Raw genomic sequence first — 18,765 nt, forward strand, 5'->3', positions numbered from 1 at the left:
TCATAAGGCACTCGGAAATATTGTATTTTTTCAGAACAATTAGTCTAAAATGTACTTACAACTTGGGCGCATCAGTAGTTTCAATTCTTAGGAAAAAGGGACTCCGAGGATAAAACGTAATTGTTGAAACCTTTAACAATAATGCAACCCACATAATTGTTATAAAATAGGATTTAGAAAAATATTGATAGTTATGAATTATCAATTATATCCTTGAGAAAAACAACCTTTTCAGGGTATTATTGAGATAATTCAATGTGCAATCCAAATGTCAAAAAAATCATAAGGCACTCGGAAATATTGTATTTTTCAGAACAATTAGTCTAAAATGTACTTACAACTTGGGCGCATCAGTAGTTTCAATTCTTGGGAAAAAGGGACTCCGAGGATAAAACGTAATTGTTGAAACCTTTAACAATAATGCAACCCACATAATTGTTATAAAATAGGATTTAGAAAAATATTGATAGTTATGAATTATCAATTATATCCTTGAGAAAAACAACCTTTTCAGGGTATTATTGAGATAATTCAATGTGCAATCCAAATGTCAAAAAAATCATAAGGCACTCGGAAATATTGTATTTTTCAGAACAATAGTCTAAAATGTACTTACATTTTTTCAATTTACTGATATCCAAAGTAAATGAAAAAGTAGATAATCAGTATAAAAAACAATAAAATAGAAATGGATTCAATATTTATTTGCATATGTTTATCAAACATTTAGGGAAGCCAAGGCTGGCTGCCTGCCCTATTACCTATAAACCTGCCTCTGTAACATAAAATAGTGTAGTCATATAGTTAAAATTCATTACATTTGAAATCATTCTAAAAAAATATAGAAATGTTTTTCACAAATATGGGATTCATATTTCTATGTTTAATTTTATATAAAGTCTAGTCTGATATTGGTTCCTAATTAAATCAGTGTCTGAGTACCTTTTGATTCTAACTAAAATTATTTGACCCAATTTTTTGGAAACCCAAGGAACAGGAAATGTAGTCTACAGAATCGTGGGATAAATGGCTGTGCCCTGAGGAATTTTTACAAGCGAAAATGTCATGTATATTTTGAAGGACAACTAGAGAGATATAAATATTTGGCACCCAGGGATTTGAACCGGAGACTTCAGACATTCTAAGAAAATTACCTACTGGGTGTTCTAAAGGGCATTTTGGAATTTTTTATGGATTGAAAGGGGAGGACAGACCTTGATTTAAAGGAAAAGAAGGAGAGCTACTGACAGCTCTCAAGATATTGAGGAGAGCTGTTTTTTAGCGACAAAATTTTGTCAACGGCCATTACAGTAATTTTAGCACTATACTGTGACACTGTGACAATTTTCACTTTGAAATCATCAAAGCTATCGCGAAATGGAAAAAAATGTCTGCATAGTAATCATTTATTTAAATTAGTAAATGTACTGAAAGAAAATAAAACAAAAATACTTATTAAAAATAAAATGTGTGGTGACCTTCGACCTAAAGCGTACGTAACACTCAATAGTTATGAACAAACAAACATTGTTACCTAGGCTAGACCTAGCCTCTAGGCCTACGAATAAACCGTGTGTTTAGTGTTTTTATTCATCACTCTACAATGTCATAATAAAGTGTTCAAATAAAACCATGTGTCTAGTGTATTAATTCATCACTTTATACCTTTTATTTAATTAAAGAACATGAAAATATTGTAAGATTACCTATACAACAAAGGTATAACTTGGGAATTCCCCTTCATGCCTATTCTAAACAACAAAGAGCTGTGGTGTTGTCTGGGCCTGCTGAGATGAACTAAAACCATGTGCACTGCACTAAAATTATTAGTGTTTGCAAGTTATTTGTCAGATTTAAGTAACTATTTCAAAATCTATAAGAAAAAAAAAATTTGTTCAGTATTTATAAGTTTAGAACCTCCACTTAATTTTTGTGTGTTCTCTTCATTTTTGCAGCCCAACGTCCATGTGCCACTGACCCTTGTCAGAATGGGGGAACATGCCAAGAAAGTGGGGATGAATTCAATTGCTTCTGTACTCTTGGCTGGGAAGGTGAAACTTGTACTGAAGGTAATTTTTTATGACTGAAAAGTCATTTGTAGAAATGTTTTAAACCTCTTCATATTTATTTAGAAATTTTCATGCATATAGTTTGGTAGTATCTAAATGTGTGTTGATTATATGTTTTTTAACTCTCACTATAGGAAAGCAAAATAATATTATCAACAATAATTTGATAATGATGTTATTCTTATTTAATTTATTTGAGCTGTAGCTTGGTGGTTAAGGTGCTTGCCTTCCAAACCTAGGATCCTGGGTTCAATTCCTGTCAGTGTTGTAGGATTTTTTTTCTCACGACCAAACACAACTCCATTCCCTAAACCTCATATTAAGATTTAGTTTGAGTAAAGTATTGCGTATGTGAGTGTTTGTGTTGTGAAAAGAATTGTCATTTACAAGTAGGACAGTTATATATTTGCTATTGACAATCCTTACAAAATGGCTAGCAAATTAATTATTGTTAATCAATTCTATATATTGTATATATTTTTGTTATGTTTAAACTGTACCACTTTAAAAATCAGTGCAATATACAGTATAGTATAAAGAATAAATAAATAATAATAATAAATATGATAACCAGAATTTATAATAAATCATTGCTATGACATGAAAAAAAAAATCAATCTAATTATCCAAAGAATCAGATTAAACTAAGTGCAATTAAAACATAAAGTTGTAATAAATGTGAAATTAATGATATGAAAAAAAAAATTTTCCACTATTAAAGGTTATACGTTAGTCTGTTCCCATGCTTCGTCTTCATCATATGTAAACAGCTTTGACATTTTAATGTACAAGCTTGGTGTAGGCCAAGTATTTCATACATTCCCATAATGTTCAGTTAAAGGAAACAACAATTACAGGTTCTTGGTAGCATATCAAAATTTGATTAAACTTTGACAAGTGCGATGAGAGGATATTCATATCTAGAAATAGATATGATGAAGTCATACTGTCTGTTAAATCCGCTAATATGAAATGGAACTCATATGGTGCAATCCACTTGATTCATACAATCTTCAAATGGGCCTTTTTTGGATTTGATAACCCAAAATGAATATACTATTGTGCTAAGGTGACAAGTGGCCTCAGGCCACCCAGAGTTTTTCATCCAAAATTCCTTCTGTTAAACCAGATACATTTTTTCTGCGTTATTAGACTGAAATTCATAGAATTATGGGAAAGAAAGCTTATTTCATCTGTCAGGCAAATTGATTAAAAGGCACAAAATGGCAGAATGTTACTCTACACTGGCAGATGGTCTGATGAAACCCTTGTGACAAGTGCGACTATAGGCATGTGAGAATATACATGCTTGTGAATCTCATAATGGAATTACAAAATACAAACTTAAAAAGATAAAGTTGAATTAACACGTGTCTTTTCCTATTTTAAATATTGCAAAAATAAATACACTATTGGTTGGCTGGCCCATCGTATAGGGCATCATTTATGGTTTTTAGCTTGTATGTTAGAGATATGGTGTTGTATTTACAAGAACCCTTATCTCGTTATATTTTAAATTTTCTGCGAATATAGCCCAGACCATTAGCATGACTACTCGCAAATTTGTTTTCAAAAGGTTGCACTTAAACGTAATGTGAAAGAAGAATGAAAACACTGTTAATGAGTTTTTTCCCACAAAAATCTGGTTATTGACACATTGTATGATTGTCTGCAAACTATGTTTTAATGGGTTAGTCTTTTAACGCCAACATAATGTCAATGGCTGCCGAATGTCTGAAATCAGACAGCTACAAGTACCAGTACCAGTAATAGGCTACCTACCCATGCATTACATTTTTTTTTTTTAAGTGCCAAAATATGTCTTTGATGTGCTTGCTCTTCAGCGTATTTTGTGCATGGTATGGTACAGTACACATTAGTTGTCTAATCACAGAGCATTATTAGAAAGATATTGCTGTTTGTGATGAAACTTGGAAAAAATATTTAAACACTTTTGATTAGTTCAGTTTAAACAAAGATTCCAGTGAGATGAGAATCGAAACAATTTTACTCATTCAGACATTTTACTATGAAAATCATTAGACTCATTATCATTCAGTTTATTAGTATATATAAAAAATATAGGAACAATATTTTAATGTTAATCTATTTTTAATCATGGTTTAAATGAATAAATAAATAGAAATATATAAAATATTAGTAAATATGTATAGATATCTGGTCATCTATTGTGTTTAAATTGGCAATGTGCATTGTAATATCTCATGTTATCATTTATACTATCTGCACAATGTGTTTTTGTCCGAGAATAGCTTTCTAAATTATATCATAATATAATTTTTTTTAAAAGAAGGAAAATTTGCAAGTGATTCAGGTGGGAATTGCACCTGCGGCTTCCAAATAACCAGCCTGGGTTCATAACCACTAGACCACCGAGCTTGCGCTTTGTTGATCTTTATATTGCTTATTATAAATGATTACTGTCTACAATTATTGTTGCATCCATCAAGAATTACTTTCATCAGCATTCATCCTTGCTTTCACCTCCATCCATCCATGCTCACACATCCAGCAATCATTATGATACCATGCTTTGACACAGATATGCTAACGCATTAAAACATGATATTCTTCTAGATATCAATGACTGTGCCAACCAGCCATGTGTAAATGGGGGATTGTGTGTTGACCTTGTTAATGGATTCCAGTGCATTTGTCTAGAACAGTGGCAAGGTCCACTGTGTCAGTTAGGTAAGTGATATAATTAAGAACCCTAGTGTATGAACAGTTAAAATGATTTGTACTCCATTAGCTGTAAATTACTCTTGATTGATAAGTACTTTACTGCCCTAAAACAACTTTAACATGTTTGCGGAAACGGAGGCTACGTAAAAACTAAGTATACACCTTTAATTTCATGCTTTATTTGGAGCATGGAAGTCGTCGCACCTGTTACGACAGAGCTGCCTCATCTAATGGAGACCAGTTTATGGGTTTCCATTATTGCTCCTGTGGTGTGTGATGTTCTTTGGCTGAACTGATAAAAAATCTAGGCAATTTTAAGTAATTGGTAACATTTATTATACCTGAAAGTCTCTTAAAATTTCCAGTCTGCACTATAAATCTGTTTGCTTTCAATCAATCAATCAATTGTTCCATTTTTATGGCGTCATTCCAACAGTCACTATGAATGTATTTTATTAAATTTTTTGATAATTATATATAGTTAATTTAGGCCGTAATTTTAACAAGAAACATTTATATTATTTCAGTTGATTAAAATTAACATAATTTTGAAAATACAATAGTATAATTCCATGAGCGCATTGGGTGGGGGTTCGGTACTGATGTAAAGATTGTCTTTCTTCTTCTTTCCTTTCTGTTTGCAGGATCCAACCCAGCAATTACAGGGGCGGATCCAGAGATGTCCAAAAAGGGGGGGCCGAAATTTAGGCCGATCGAGACAACAATATCCTAGGCGAAATTTTAGTGTTTTAGACGCCCGAAAATAACATTTGAGGCGTTCTGGGCTATCATTTTTTTCTTTTTCTTTCTTTTTTTCTTTCTTTTTTCTTTTTTTACCTCCCAAAAGGGGGAACCGGGGCCGGGCTGGCCCCCCCAAAATCCGCCCCTGGATTACATAACATTGTTAGAATATAATTTGAACATTCCAAAAAAAAAAAAGTAAAAAAAAAAAGTAAAAAAGTATATTACCAATATACTGTATTATGGTTTTAAAAGAAATACATTTTGAGCACCAAACTACTGTAATGTTTTATATTAATGGATAGATCCATGCCTATGCTCCTATTTATAGACACATACATTTTATTGTTATGCAATGCTAAAAACTCAACATTTAACCTTTAACAGATAAAAACGAATGCCTCGGTAGTCCTTGTCAAAATGCGTTCACATGTCGTAATGCCCAAGGTGATTACTTCTGCGATTGTCATCCCGGTTGGACAGGAAAAGACTGCGACACAAGTAAGCATGTTACCCATTGCTTCATATCAACTTCCGTTCTATATATGGTCATATCAGCCACATAAAATACAACGAACATTTCAATGTTCAAGGGCAACATATGTTCTTGATTCCATACATTTTCTTTGGAATAATGTTAGCGTGTAATATTGCAAAACAGGATGCGCCTGACTTCTGTTGAATTAGAGGACCTGTAGAGGAATTTAAAAACAAAGCAAAAAAAATATATAGGTCTCCCTCTAATTTAAGACCCCTTCAATTAAATACTACCTCTAATTAAAGACCACCTTTCTGTAGTCCTAAATGGATGTCTATCATTTATTTTTATAAAAATAATTTTTCTAATTAAGACAAGCTGTTAAAGACCATGAAACCCCCGGACCATAAGTGGTATTTAATTGGAGGGAGACCTGTGTAACATATTGGTAATGCATAGTGATGGCTGATATTATCAGATGTATCAGTTTAAAAAAGGAAGAATTGGAAATGATGCTTAAAATGTGGCATAGGTTACTTTATTGAAGTGTAAAAATGTCAATGAACTATCCCCAACAAAATATAGTCGCAAGTTGAATGTAGGTCTTTACTTGATTCTGTTTTTAAAAAATGTTTATTACTGACTGACAGCCAAAATTTGTATATGTTGTATTACAATAATTTAATTCATAAAAAAAAACTCAAGTATAGCAACAAGACATAAGCAGTTAATATTGCTATAAAAAATAAATAGTTGACTGAGAGAAGCTAACCGGAAACAGGCAGACGAGTCACGTTATTATTGCCACCCACGTTTACCGAGAATTATAATATCGAAAATGTTTGTACTGATCTTTGTAATTGCTGTTAATGTCACTAGTCTCCTACTATTTAGGCCATAACAATCATCAGATTTTATATTTAAAGTATTATTGTTAGGGGAGGTGGAGAAAGGTGCAAAACTTCTAATTTTAAATATGTCTGTGTATAAATATTGAACTTGAAATAAATACGATATGACCTGAAACTGCATTCAACAGGGCTTATACAATGCCTAAATTTCAATTTACTTTTGAAGCCAGGCTCGGAGTAAAATAATTTGTTGATATATTGTACAACAGATTTTTCTAAGACACAAAAAGGGTGTTTGACGAAAAAAGATGAAAAGGAGGGTGGTTACTCCTGTGCCGCTTCCACCCCCTCCCCCGCCACCTCAGTTTTTAATTATCCAAAAATCTGTATCTCATGAACTGTTTCCAAGATTTTCATCAAACACCCTTTTTGTGTCTTAGATAAATCAGTTTTCCAACATATCAAAAATATTTTTACCTCTGGAGCCTGACTTTAAAGTAAATCCAACCTGACCAAAGTCATCAGATGAAGGTCAATTCATGACCTTTTTTATAATTACTAAATTGAGAAGATTCTAAATAAATACCATTCTGTAATTCCCTCGGCTCTATGAATCATTCTGTTTTATAGATAATCACCATTATGATGGATCTAACAGCAGTTCTGACTTTTGTTAAAAAATGCTTGGTATCCGATAGTTTATATAATATTGTACTGCTTGTGTATTATAATTACACTTATTTCAAAGTCTATGGGCATATTGGACTCACAGAAGGTCTCAGAAACCACTGTTCATTACAAAATTGTTAGATAATTATAATAGAAAGGGGACCATATATAAGGAAATCTGCATATTCTTCTCCATTATATGTTTTAATTTTTTAATTGTTTATAATTTTGTCTTTTATAATAGATCAGAATGACTGCATTGGGCGTTGTGAAAATGGGGCCACGTGCATGGTAAGGCAAATGTCTAGGCTATGTATTACATCTCAGCATTTGATTTTTCATCTCTTTGTCTTTAAATATTAAAGCATTTTTTTCTGTCGTTTTCTCCACCCACAACCTCCATCAGTGGTGTAATGCTGGGGCCAGGAATTCCACGACTGAGTGGGCCCTTGTGAGCACCAGCGTTATTGCCACAAATTTGTTGGTGGCTCTTCAGTGCCCCTGGGTATTGGGGCCCTGCCTAAACCCCATATATTTTAGACTGGATACTAACATCATTTGAGCATCTGTGAGTTCTGAATCTGCTGTCCACCACTGAGTACCATCATCTCAGGACTTGCCCAAAGGGTGGGGGGTGGTTGAGGTCCCCGACGGGGGGGCTAATTCCCCCGACGAGAGGTCAGATTTCTCCGACGAATGGCGGGGCCATGTTCTACATTAATCACCAGATTTTATTGTACTTATTAAATATATTGTTTTTTGTTTTTGTTATATTTATTTAAATAACATCGTGTTCTAAAAATACATACCATTAATTTAATACCATTGATTCATAGCATCACATTCAAACAATTTACAAACAAAAATTAACATTTATATTTAATAATAATATTGAGTGATTGACAATCCACATGGCAACACATGCAAATAATCTTGCACATTCTCAGCAACTTTCTATAATAGTGGGCCTGGGCCTAGTCTTATTCTCATATGGCGTAGGCCTACTCTCATAGGCTTTGTTTATATGTAATTTGTATGTATTTTCTTGTTGCATTGTATGTGTTATTATCTTGATATTAACTTAGTATATATTTTGTTTTGCAATAAAGATTTAGGTTTTTGTGCCTATGCACGATGAAGGAGATAGTATCTACCATTATAAAAGCTCTGATTAATAATATTCTGACACATGAGTTCAGTAAGACCCATCATCATTCATAAAGTTGACACCATCAATTAAAACTGCCATAATACAAAATAAGTGACCTTAAAATGCCTATAATGCTGCTGACACCATAAATCAACAATAATAACAATAATTTAATGACCTCAAAATCATAGTTGTTTATTCAATAACATATATTCTGTGTAATAATTTTATGGAATGTGTTAAATACATTGTTCTTTGTAGGATCTTGTCAATAGTTTCTTGTGCGTCTGCCCGTCTGGATTCGTCGGAACCGAATGTGAATTGGATGTTGATGAGTGCATTAGTCAACCATGCAAGAACGGTGGAACGTGTGTTGATTTGGTTGATAGCTATCGATGTGACTGTACCCCTGGATACAGTGGTTCTCATTGTCAGGTACACTAACAAAATACTAATTTAAACCAATTAGAGAAGTTATACTTTAAGCTGGTGGAGTCATTGACCAATTAGAGAAGATGTACTTAGAGCTGTTGAAGCCATTTTCAATTAAAGAACTATAGTAGTGTTTGTTATGTTGAGTTTTGGAATTATTATGCCCTTTTATCATCACTAATATTATGTAAAAAAGGAAGTATACCTACAAAAGAACAAATATTTAGACCAGTGAAAGAAGTTGTAACAAAACTATTTGACCTTTATCCAATGAGAGATTGTTTTTTGAAACCTTATTTCTTTTCACCAATGCAAGAAATTCTGATGATTTGCTTTTGGCCAATGAGAGAAGTCTAAATGCATTTATTTTTTAATGATTATTAATGGTGTTTGTTTGCTTGTGTCATCCCAATTTTCATAGTAACAGGGATTACTATCTACAGTACAACTTTAGAAGAATTGTTTTCTAACTTCTGGTTATTCCTATTATTGTTGTTCTTAGCAATCTTCAGTTGTTTGAAAGAATTTTGAATTGATAGTTAACTTGTAGTCAATGCAAATTCAAGAGTAAATACATGTATAATTATCCTCATAATACATTGCATAGTTACATGCTTGAAACTTAATCCGACTAATCCCTGTTAACCCAGAAATGGGATTAGGCAAATTCAACAACAGTATAAATGTCATGTTCCGGTAAGTAATCCTCTTAATCTACAATTAATGCTCTTGATATGTTTTGAACCTTGCAGGTGGATGTTGATCCTTGCCACCCAAATCCCTGTAAGCATGGGGCAATGTGTTATAATCTGGATAGAGACTACTTCTGCGATTGTATTGGTGGTTACCAGGGTAGAAATTGTTCAGAGCCAAGGCAGTTGTGTGAAACCCCAACATGTCAAGGTTAGTCTAGAAGGTTAAGTGTTGTCAATGATGATACTAATAGTTTAGTTTTTTTATTTATTTATTTTTTTTTTTTAATTCCATTTTGAAGGATTATCAATTTATAATTTATATTTTAATTTTAAAATTGAAGAATTATAGCAATGTTTGTTATATTAAGCTTTGGTTTGAATCTTCTCTTTTATCATCACTTGTAATAGGGAATATTCCTACAAAAGAGCAATTTTGACCAATGAGAGAAGTTTTAACAGAACTATTAGACCATTTAACCAACTAATACTGTGAGAAAGCTGTTTGTTGAACTTTATTTATTTTGACTAATCAAAGAAATTCTGATGATAGTGATGTTGATTTTGGCCATTGAACAATTATTTGATCTAAACCAGAGAAATCATTCATTAAAATGTAAATAAATCAACAACATAATCTTATTACTTAGGACATTAACAATTATTTGATCTAAACCAGATAAATCATTCATTAAAGTATAAATAAATCAACAACATAATGATGACTAATAATAATTTTAATTGGAGAATAGCTTCACTAAATTTCATTGATTATATTTTGATGGATTTATCATTGCAAATTTTGATAACCAATGATTGTAATAATAATAAAAATAATAATAATAATAATAATAATAATAATAATAATAATAATAATAATAACGGAACCATATTTGAGAAATTGTCCCATCTAAATTGGTAGAAACAAAAAAACCAAAGTACACAATGAAATTATTAGGGTAATTTTTCTGAAAAGAAAAGGCTGTGTTGATTGCATATATGATAGCATCTTCGAGAGGCCAGTTTTCATATAACATTGGGTTGGACGTGACTATGCTAATAATAAAAATTATGAATATCTTTTCTTTTAGAAAAATTTAAAATAAAATTTTATAAACGTATTTTGTGACTGCTTGGCATTCTCATTACTATCATTTTTTTTCTTGTATTGGCTTCAAGTCGCACGATAAAGTTTGGAAACTACCAGTCAATATGATAGATTATTAGAATGACTGACTGCTATTGTACATTGTCATTTTATTATGTTGTTTTACAGTTATTGATAGCTGTACTATTAGCATTGCATCGAACGCTACATCAGGGACCATGCATGTGATACCATCAAATATATGTGGACTACACGGGCAATGCATCAGCCAAACTAACGGCCGTTTCACGTGTGTTTGCGAGCAGGGATACACCGGTTATTATTGTCATGAAAGTAAGCATAGATTTGTCTACTGTATTAAAAATACATCATTCAATAGCTTGAGCTTTTATAACTATATAAAAAATGTTACATTTTATAAACATAATCCACTACAATATTGTATAATAAATAACTTTATTTGAAATTCATTTTCATTTTATTTATTCTGTTACTTGATACAAAGTACAATATTCAAAAACCAATGACACAAGGCAAGACATTTAAAAATGGAGGTAGACCAGATTGCCAATAGCAAAATTAATCACTTTACATGTGGCTCTCCAACACCCATCTAACAAAATAGATTACAAATGATTAAGTGTACATAAAATTTGTGTAATAAATTACCATAAAAATATATTTTTTAGACAATTAAATTTAAGAAATTCAGATAAAAAATACATTAAAATTTAGTTGCTGTAGAGAGAATTTATAAAAACGAATTCGAAAAATTTAAATTTAAGAAATTCAGTTACAAAATGCTTTAAAATTTAGTTGCTGTACAGAGAATTCATAAAAAAGTATTGTTGAATGAGTGGCACACGCTATGCAGGCATTCACAATAAAACTATAATTAAAAAAAAACAAACACAGACTTATGACGAGACATGTATACATAAACCTAACAAAAATAAGATTAAATATGCAATATAAGTCAATCAGTCTCAGGCTACGTTCAGACTTGAAGATAAGCCAGACTTACGTTGAGCTCGGCTCAAGGTTAAGCCTGGCTTAACTTTGCCGGGCTTTCAGACTAGCAGGATTAGCCAGGCGCGAGTATTTGCATAATGAACCGTAACCAGGAAATGAGTTTCGAAACATTGCGCTCGCTCAAAGAACAAGTAATTGAAATGCCGATTGGTCATTTTTTTACCCGAAGTCAACGCAAGATCCCCCGCAGCAAATTAAAGTCCGGCTTAGAAAAATTAAACACGGTGGCACGCCAGGACTAGTTACCATAGGAACACAGCCTGGCTTGAGATTAGCCACCTAGTTCAGACTGACACGTAGATAAACCCGGTGAGTTGAGCCGGATTTATCCACCTAGTCTGAACTAGGCCTTAAATTGATCATTTGAAAACCATTGAAATATAATTTACATACAAACAATGCCTAACTGATAAAATGCAGTAGGAGGTAAAAAATGTGGGGTAAAACTTGTCTTTAGTTTTTAAAATAAATAAACTCGAATAGAAATTGAAATGGTTTGTAAAAGTTTACAATAAATTTAAGATTCAAAATTATACTATATTGTATACTAAGACTTGACTTGCATTGAACTTAAACTGGAATTACTAATTTAGATGATAAGAAGCTATGACCTTTTAGTTCTATAAGAGTTATGTAATTTTAATGTTGGGGTATTCGTGCATAGAGCTGAGTCAGATGGAATTCCACAGAGTATTCGAAAACTTTTTTTCTTTAAACAAAGAAGTAATTCATATTGTACACGTCAGTCGTCGTCTTTTCATATATATATTTTCAGATATTTGGTTGGTCAACACTTTCTTTTCCCTATTGAAGAGCTGATAAGAAGCCTTTATTGTGTTACTAATACACCAGACAACATGTCTAACCAAGAGTCGATTATTCAACATCTAAATAAAATAATTTCCAATTTCATATAGAAAACTGTATTATTTTTTTCTGAAGAATTGTTTGATAAATAATAAATTAATGCAATTTTCTAATTATTTTTAGACATTAATGATTGCAACTCGAATCCATGTATGAACCATGGCACATGTATGGATGGTGTCAACTCATTCCAATGCTTATGCCGTGAAGGCTGGGAAGGCGAATATTGCCAACATGGTGAGTAAATGCACGGATTTGCTGACATGGTGAATCATTGGCACATTTTGCTGATGAATCACAAAAAAATCATTTAATATTTGCTTGATGTATAAATCTTAAATTTGATTGGTTGGTTTTTTTTTTTTTTGCAGATGTTAATGAGTGTTTGTTGAATCCATGTCAGAACAATGGTACATGTGTTGACCTCCCAGCGGACTTTGCGTGTCTGTGCCAAGCCGGTTGGAAGGGCAAAACATGTAGTTCAAGTAAGTACTCGCAAAAATTAGAAAAAACAAAATTGTAGACAAAATTTTGATGAATAATCAGCAAATGATTAATTTATTATTGAGGATGTGATCCTGTTTCATTTTCTTTCTTTTTTTTTCAAATACAGGACAAAGTCACTGTGAAGTTGTGACATGTTACAATGATGGGACTTGTCACGATAATGGGGACACATTTGAGTGCCTTTGTTCTCAGGGATGGGAAGGATCTATTTGTCATTTGCGTAAGTTTCAGTTCTTCATTTTGCTTCATCCTCACAGTCTTTTATTTTCATAAGTAATTTCAGAATATTGTTTTGCCTTTAATACCTGTTATCTTGTATTACAATGTTCGTTATTATTCTTTTATATATGTTTCTGCAGTATTCTGTGTCCTTTGAGTATGCCAACTACACAAACTTCAAAACCAAATTTCCGAAAAATGTAAACTAAATACAACATGATCAGATTAATAGCAAACTTTTGACAGTTATTAAATTTATGTGTGTATTTTGATTGAGATTCAAGTATTATATATTAATTATTATTTTTAATTATTATTATTTTTAAAATATATTTACAGAAAATTCTAGACTGAATGTTATCACTCACAATCAGATGATTTAGAAAACTTTATTGTAGTATTATTAAATTATTGTGTTTCGTTTTGATTGAGAATCAGAATGGTATATTTATTGCTGCTTTCTGATTGGTCAATTTCAGGCAACGATGACCCCTGTGATAGCAACCCATGTCTGAATTCTGGAACATGTGTGTCACAAGACGCCAGTTACCAATGCATCTGCAAAGAAGGTTACGAGGGTCAGCTGTGCGAATCAAGTAAGTTTCCATACCGCCACAGATTACCCATGATGGCTTTACGTAAACCACAACTTGCAAATATAATCTTAGGTCCTCTTTCTACTAAGCAATGCCAAAATTCCATGTTGTAATTAACATCTTTTTTATTTTGCTGTGTAGTTGTTACTATAGTTTGACAAGGGAATCTTTGGAACTATTTTGTGTTAAATAACTGTGTTGATACATGATAAATACTTTTAGCATACACATGGGCTCTGATTGCTTCTTCCAAAATAGAAGTTAATAAGCTTTAAAAATGCTTTTCGATGCAATAACTCTGCCAGATATTACCCATAATTCCTTTATACAAAAACTAAAATGATCAACCAGATGTTTGAAGTTCTTTCACAATATTTATTTTAAAAATAAGATTTTTTTACGAACGCAATATAAATTTTTACAAGATTCTCAATTAGGACTAAAATTAAAAGTAGACAAACGACAGTAGGCGTCTGTGATGTAACAAAATGACTGCCTTGTAATCATGATGTTAAGTGCATACACTAATAATGATACATTAGCACTAATAACAACACTCTCTTTTGAACAGACGTTAACGACTGCAATCCGCAACCTTGTTATAATAATGGCCGATGTGTTGATGGTCTCAACTGGTTCCGGTGTGAGTGCGCAGATGGATTTGCTGGTCCGGATTGCCGAATAAGTAAGCCTAAATTTCATTTTGAATTTGACAAAGTTAAGAGCAACCAGTTTTACTATATACATTTCCATACACAAAAGTGCTTACTCATCAATAAAAATATTTATCATTTTACTGGTGTTTTTATCAAAATAATTTATGCATAACGTTGATAAATAAGATTTAATATGCCGTGTTTAACAATTTTTTTTTTTTTTTTTTACATTGAGAGGGGTAAGAAAAAAATGCATTTTCTCATTTACAAAATGGGTTATGGAAAGCATATAGGTGGAGGATAAAAAAAAATAAAAATATGTTTTTGAATTTACAGTTTAATAGGGGAACCGATAGGATCTTGCTAAAGATTCTTTTGTCTGCACATTTTTTTTGCACAATTTAAGCATTTCTGAAATTGGATAGATAATATTTTAAATTTACTTAATTACAAGGGAATACATTCAATGATGATTAGTACAAAAAATTTAAATAAGATGTATATTCATCTGAAATTCCAATTTTTTGTTGCAGCCGATACACCAACTGTTTTTGATGGGTTTGTGAAGGAAAAAAGTACAAATATTCTTGCCTGCAATTCCACTCGAATTTTAACTTCAGACCTTATTTTTAATCAATTTTTTTTTAGACTTAGATGACTGTGCTACGAACCCTTGTGCATTTGGCAGCACCTGCATTGATGAAATTGCTTCATTCAGGTGTCATTGTCCCTCTGGTTTGCGTGGGCCCACCTGCAACATAGGTGAGTAAAATGTTTGCATATTCATTATTTTAGTGCAGGAGCATTCTGAGGATTTCTTGGTTAAGACGCAAGATCTTCACCTTGTACTTTGTACCTTGATTTGTGTGTTCATATTATACACTAGGTTGTCCTGTTACTTTAACCCTTGACCTTCACCATCATACAACCAATCACAGCACAGAAAATTCAGGATGCTTTTATTTTGGTATATAATCATAAAAAAATATTATTTTAACCATGTTTAAGAGCCTATAAACAAAATATTATTTGTTTATTATATCACCCTGTCTAAGGCTGGAAAAGTGATGATGGAGGGAGGCTTTTTATTTTTATTTTTTATTTTGCTAAATCCAAATATTACTTGGGTTGTCTGGTGCATTTATATGCAGAGTAAAACATGATTGAAATAATACAAACAATATCTACTAGCTATTTACTAACAAAAATGTAAAAAAAAAAGTTTTTCCAAAAAAAAAAAATTTATTTATTTATTTATTTTTTTTTTGCAATACCATAGAAGACATGCGTGCGAGAGTGATAAACATTAATTTTTTTTTTTTTTTTTGGGGTGGGGGCCCTAAAACATTACTCTGGTTTAGTTTGATTTCCTAAATGTTTCCGTGACATTTTTCTGATATTTTTATTGTCCTGTGTTGTTAAAAGTGGAAATAGTGTATAAATGCCATCAATGATAAAGTCAAGGACAAACTTATTTTGCATTTATCTTGTTTCTCAAAATAAGTAATATTTTGGCTGTATGAAAACTGCCATAATTAGAAACAGAAGAACTTTATGTAGGACATTTAGTCAAAATTTACTTTTAGTTTCTTCTCTGTAATGAACTCCATTAGAACTCAAATTTTTCTTTTCTTCAAAGTACATCCATTAAACAAATCATTTTCGTAAAAAGGGAACATATTCTATAAATTCACAATGACTATAGAGTACCACAGTCATGTTGTCACAACGCCAGACGGCGCCCACTGTCGCCAACCAGACAGTTACCGTTCATTACGCCTGAATGTCTTCGTAGGCTTTCTGGAATAGGCATTTTAAAATCTAATATTTTACCATCAAAATGTACTAAAAACACAGAAGCTCGCATTATATTAGTTACCGAACACACATTTAATCAATTAAAATTTACAAAGAAAAACTAAGAAACAACATCTTAATAATTATGTTAGAAATTAAGATCAATGGTTTGTCGGTGGAGGAAATGGCGTTCGGTTGAACTCATTTTGCAACAATAGCAACGGAGTAGTATCACATGGTATCGTGACGTAACACTGTAGTACTCTATAGTAAATGAAAACTACCCAAGTGTCCCACACTGCATTTAGTTTTGGGAGGGTACTCTAGTGTGGTGTAGGCCATTAGAAGAGGGTGCTAGCGCATTACCAAAAAAAGTGAAAAAAGTATTTAATGATGCTGTACTATGATAATGTATAACTAGGCTGAGTTTGAAAGAGGGCGCTAGCATGTTTACCAACAAATTGTGGAAAAAAAAGTGTATAATGATAATAAGATCATGTATAACTAGGCTGAGTTTTTGAAAGAAAAGCATATTTAAAATATAGTAATACTAATAAAATAATGTTTAAGTATCCTTTCCATACAAATGTGTCTTGCTTTTTTTGAATATCTAAATAATTAAATTTGTTAATTGTCTGATTAGTAATTGGAGTGGGACCAGACCCAGCTCAATCGTGTGTGGTGAATCGGCGAGAGTATGAGCACAGTGCGGAATGGGTAGAAGACTGTAACGCATGCAGTTGCCAAGATGGACAGGTGTCATGTACACAGGTTGGTAAACGGTCTTTCTTCACTTGGAAGATTGTTCATTTATTTAAGAATTTTGTATTTAAACATCTGTTGATAAATTTTTAGTGTTAAGCCTCAATAGCTTGAACTAAAATATGTGGATTTGAAATTAATTTTTTTTTTTTTTTTTGTAGAAATATTTTCAGTGGCAACTGACAGGGGTTATTCTAATAGCACTATACCTTTCATTTTAGCTAATGTAATTACAGATTCCTAATTTCCTTTGGCTCCTAGAGACTTTCAACTCCAGACAAGCATTCATTTGTTTCTGCATATTCATTTGATCAAAGGTCACTTAAATTTTAACTGGGTTAATTTTGCAGACTTTGAATTTAACAGCTGTCTCAGAATCGCTTTGTTTGTTATAAAAATCTTTCTTTCATTTTTTTAAACCCGCAACTGGGAGTTGTCTCATGCAGAAAAAAATATACACAAGAGTGAATGAAACATCACTTATCATCTTGCAAGTGTATTGCAGCCTTCATTATAATTATAGCAAATTTAGTTTATCAAGTCCATTTTTGCATAACAGTATTTGTAATGTTATTTTCATATTCAGTGATTACAAAAAATAAATTTAATATTTCTTACCTTTTAAAGGTTTGGTGTGGCCCCCAGCATTGTGAGGTTGACAACCCTACCAATAGCACCTCAAAAGGTGTAGCCTGCCCTGAAGATGTTATTTGCGAGCCTACAGATGTACAGAATTGTTTCACACCCCCTTGTGGACTCTGGGGTGTGTGTCAGATGACGGGATTACAAGCAACCCCCAGTCCTACTTACAACTGCCAACCAAGTCAAGACTTCCCTTCCTCAGCCAACTGTGGGAGGCTTATTCTTACTTTTGATAAGACAAAACTTCCATCAGTAAGAAAATCTACACAATTTAATTTATTCATTTATAATAATAGTAGTTCTTATTTGTCATCATTCAAATTGAAAATTGAAATTTTGGGCAACTGCAGTGCAGCTCCACTGAACTTAACTACAACATGTAACAGATACATACAGATACAAACATAGTCCTTAACCACTTAACTCTCAATATGAGGGTTATTCGAGGAGAAAAGAAAAGCAATCATACTCCAATAAAATCTCGATGCTGGGCATGTAGATTTATGTTTAACGCAGAAGGAGCAGGGACAACACCTTAAAGCCAACTGCTCATCTCAGACAAAAATTCCCTGGGACATCAAAAGCCACAAAGTCATCAGGACAGAAGAAGTCAGGGCCCAGCAAACATACTACAAGCTCCAGCTGTCTGTTGAAGTCCGCTGTGTGGAGAATAAATTCTATCATTAGTCTTAAAAGTGCTGCTTTAATTTCATATATATTGTTCTATATCAGACTAAGGCTTAGGTGGCTACACTTCTTATTCATCATAAAGCTTAACTACTGTATATATA

The 18,765-nt window shown here is 32.3% G+C and overlaps 1 protein-coding gene across 1 annotated transcript in view; it reads left to right on the forward strand.

Moving 5' to 3' along the window:
• Window positions 1–18,765, forward strand: part of LOC117101290 (protein jagged-1b-like) — a 74,497-nt gene that overhangs the window by 39,697 nt on the left and 16,035 nt on the right. The window contains exons 8-22 of the mRNA XM_033241246.1: window positions 1,956–2,069; window positions 4,668–4,781; window positions 5,904–6,017; window positions 7,759–7,805; window positions 8,926–9,099; window positions 9,849–9,999; window positions 11,065–11,229; window positions 12,919–13,032; window positions 13,167–13,280; window positions 13,409–13,522; window positions 14,001–14,117; window positions 14,689–14,802; window positions 15,422–15,535; window positions 17,214–17,341; window positions 17,960–18,226. Of these exons, the coding sequence (XP_033097137.1) occupies window positions 1,956–2,069; window positions 4,668–4,781; window positions 5,904–6,017; window positions 7,759–7,805; window positions 8,926–9,099; window positions 9,849–9,999; window positions 11,065–11,229; window positions 12,919–13,032; window positions 13,167–13,280; window positions 13,409–13,522; window positions 14,001–14,117; window positions 14,689–14,802; window positions 15,422–15,535; window positions 17,214–17,341; window positions 17,960–18,226 (1,961 nt within the window). The remainder of the gene's footprint in view (window positions 1–1,955; window positions 2,070–4,667; window positions 4,782–5,903; window positions 6,018–7,758; window positions 7,806–8,925; window positions 9,100–9,848; window positions 10,000–11,064; window positions 11,230–12,918; window positions 13,033–13,166; window positions 13,281–13,408; window positions 13,523–14,000; window positions 14,118–14,688; window positions 14,803–15,421; window positions 15,536–17,213; window positions 17,342–17,959; window positions 18,227–18,765) is intronic.

Source organism: Anneissia japonica, unplaced genomic scaffold, assembly GCF_011630105.1.
Source record: "Anneissia japonica isolate Jap-2015-1 unplaced genomic scaffold, ASM1163010v1 scaffold3709_len703521_cov189, whole genome shotgun sequence".
NCBI classification, from domain to species: domain Eukaryota; kingdom Metazoa; phylum Echinodermata; class Crinoidea; order Comatulida; family Comatulidae; genus Anneissia; species Anneissia japonica.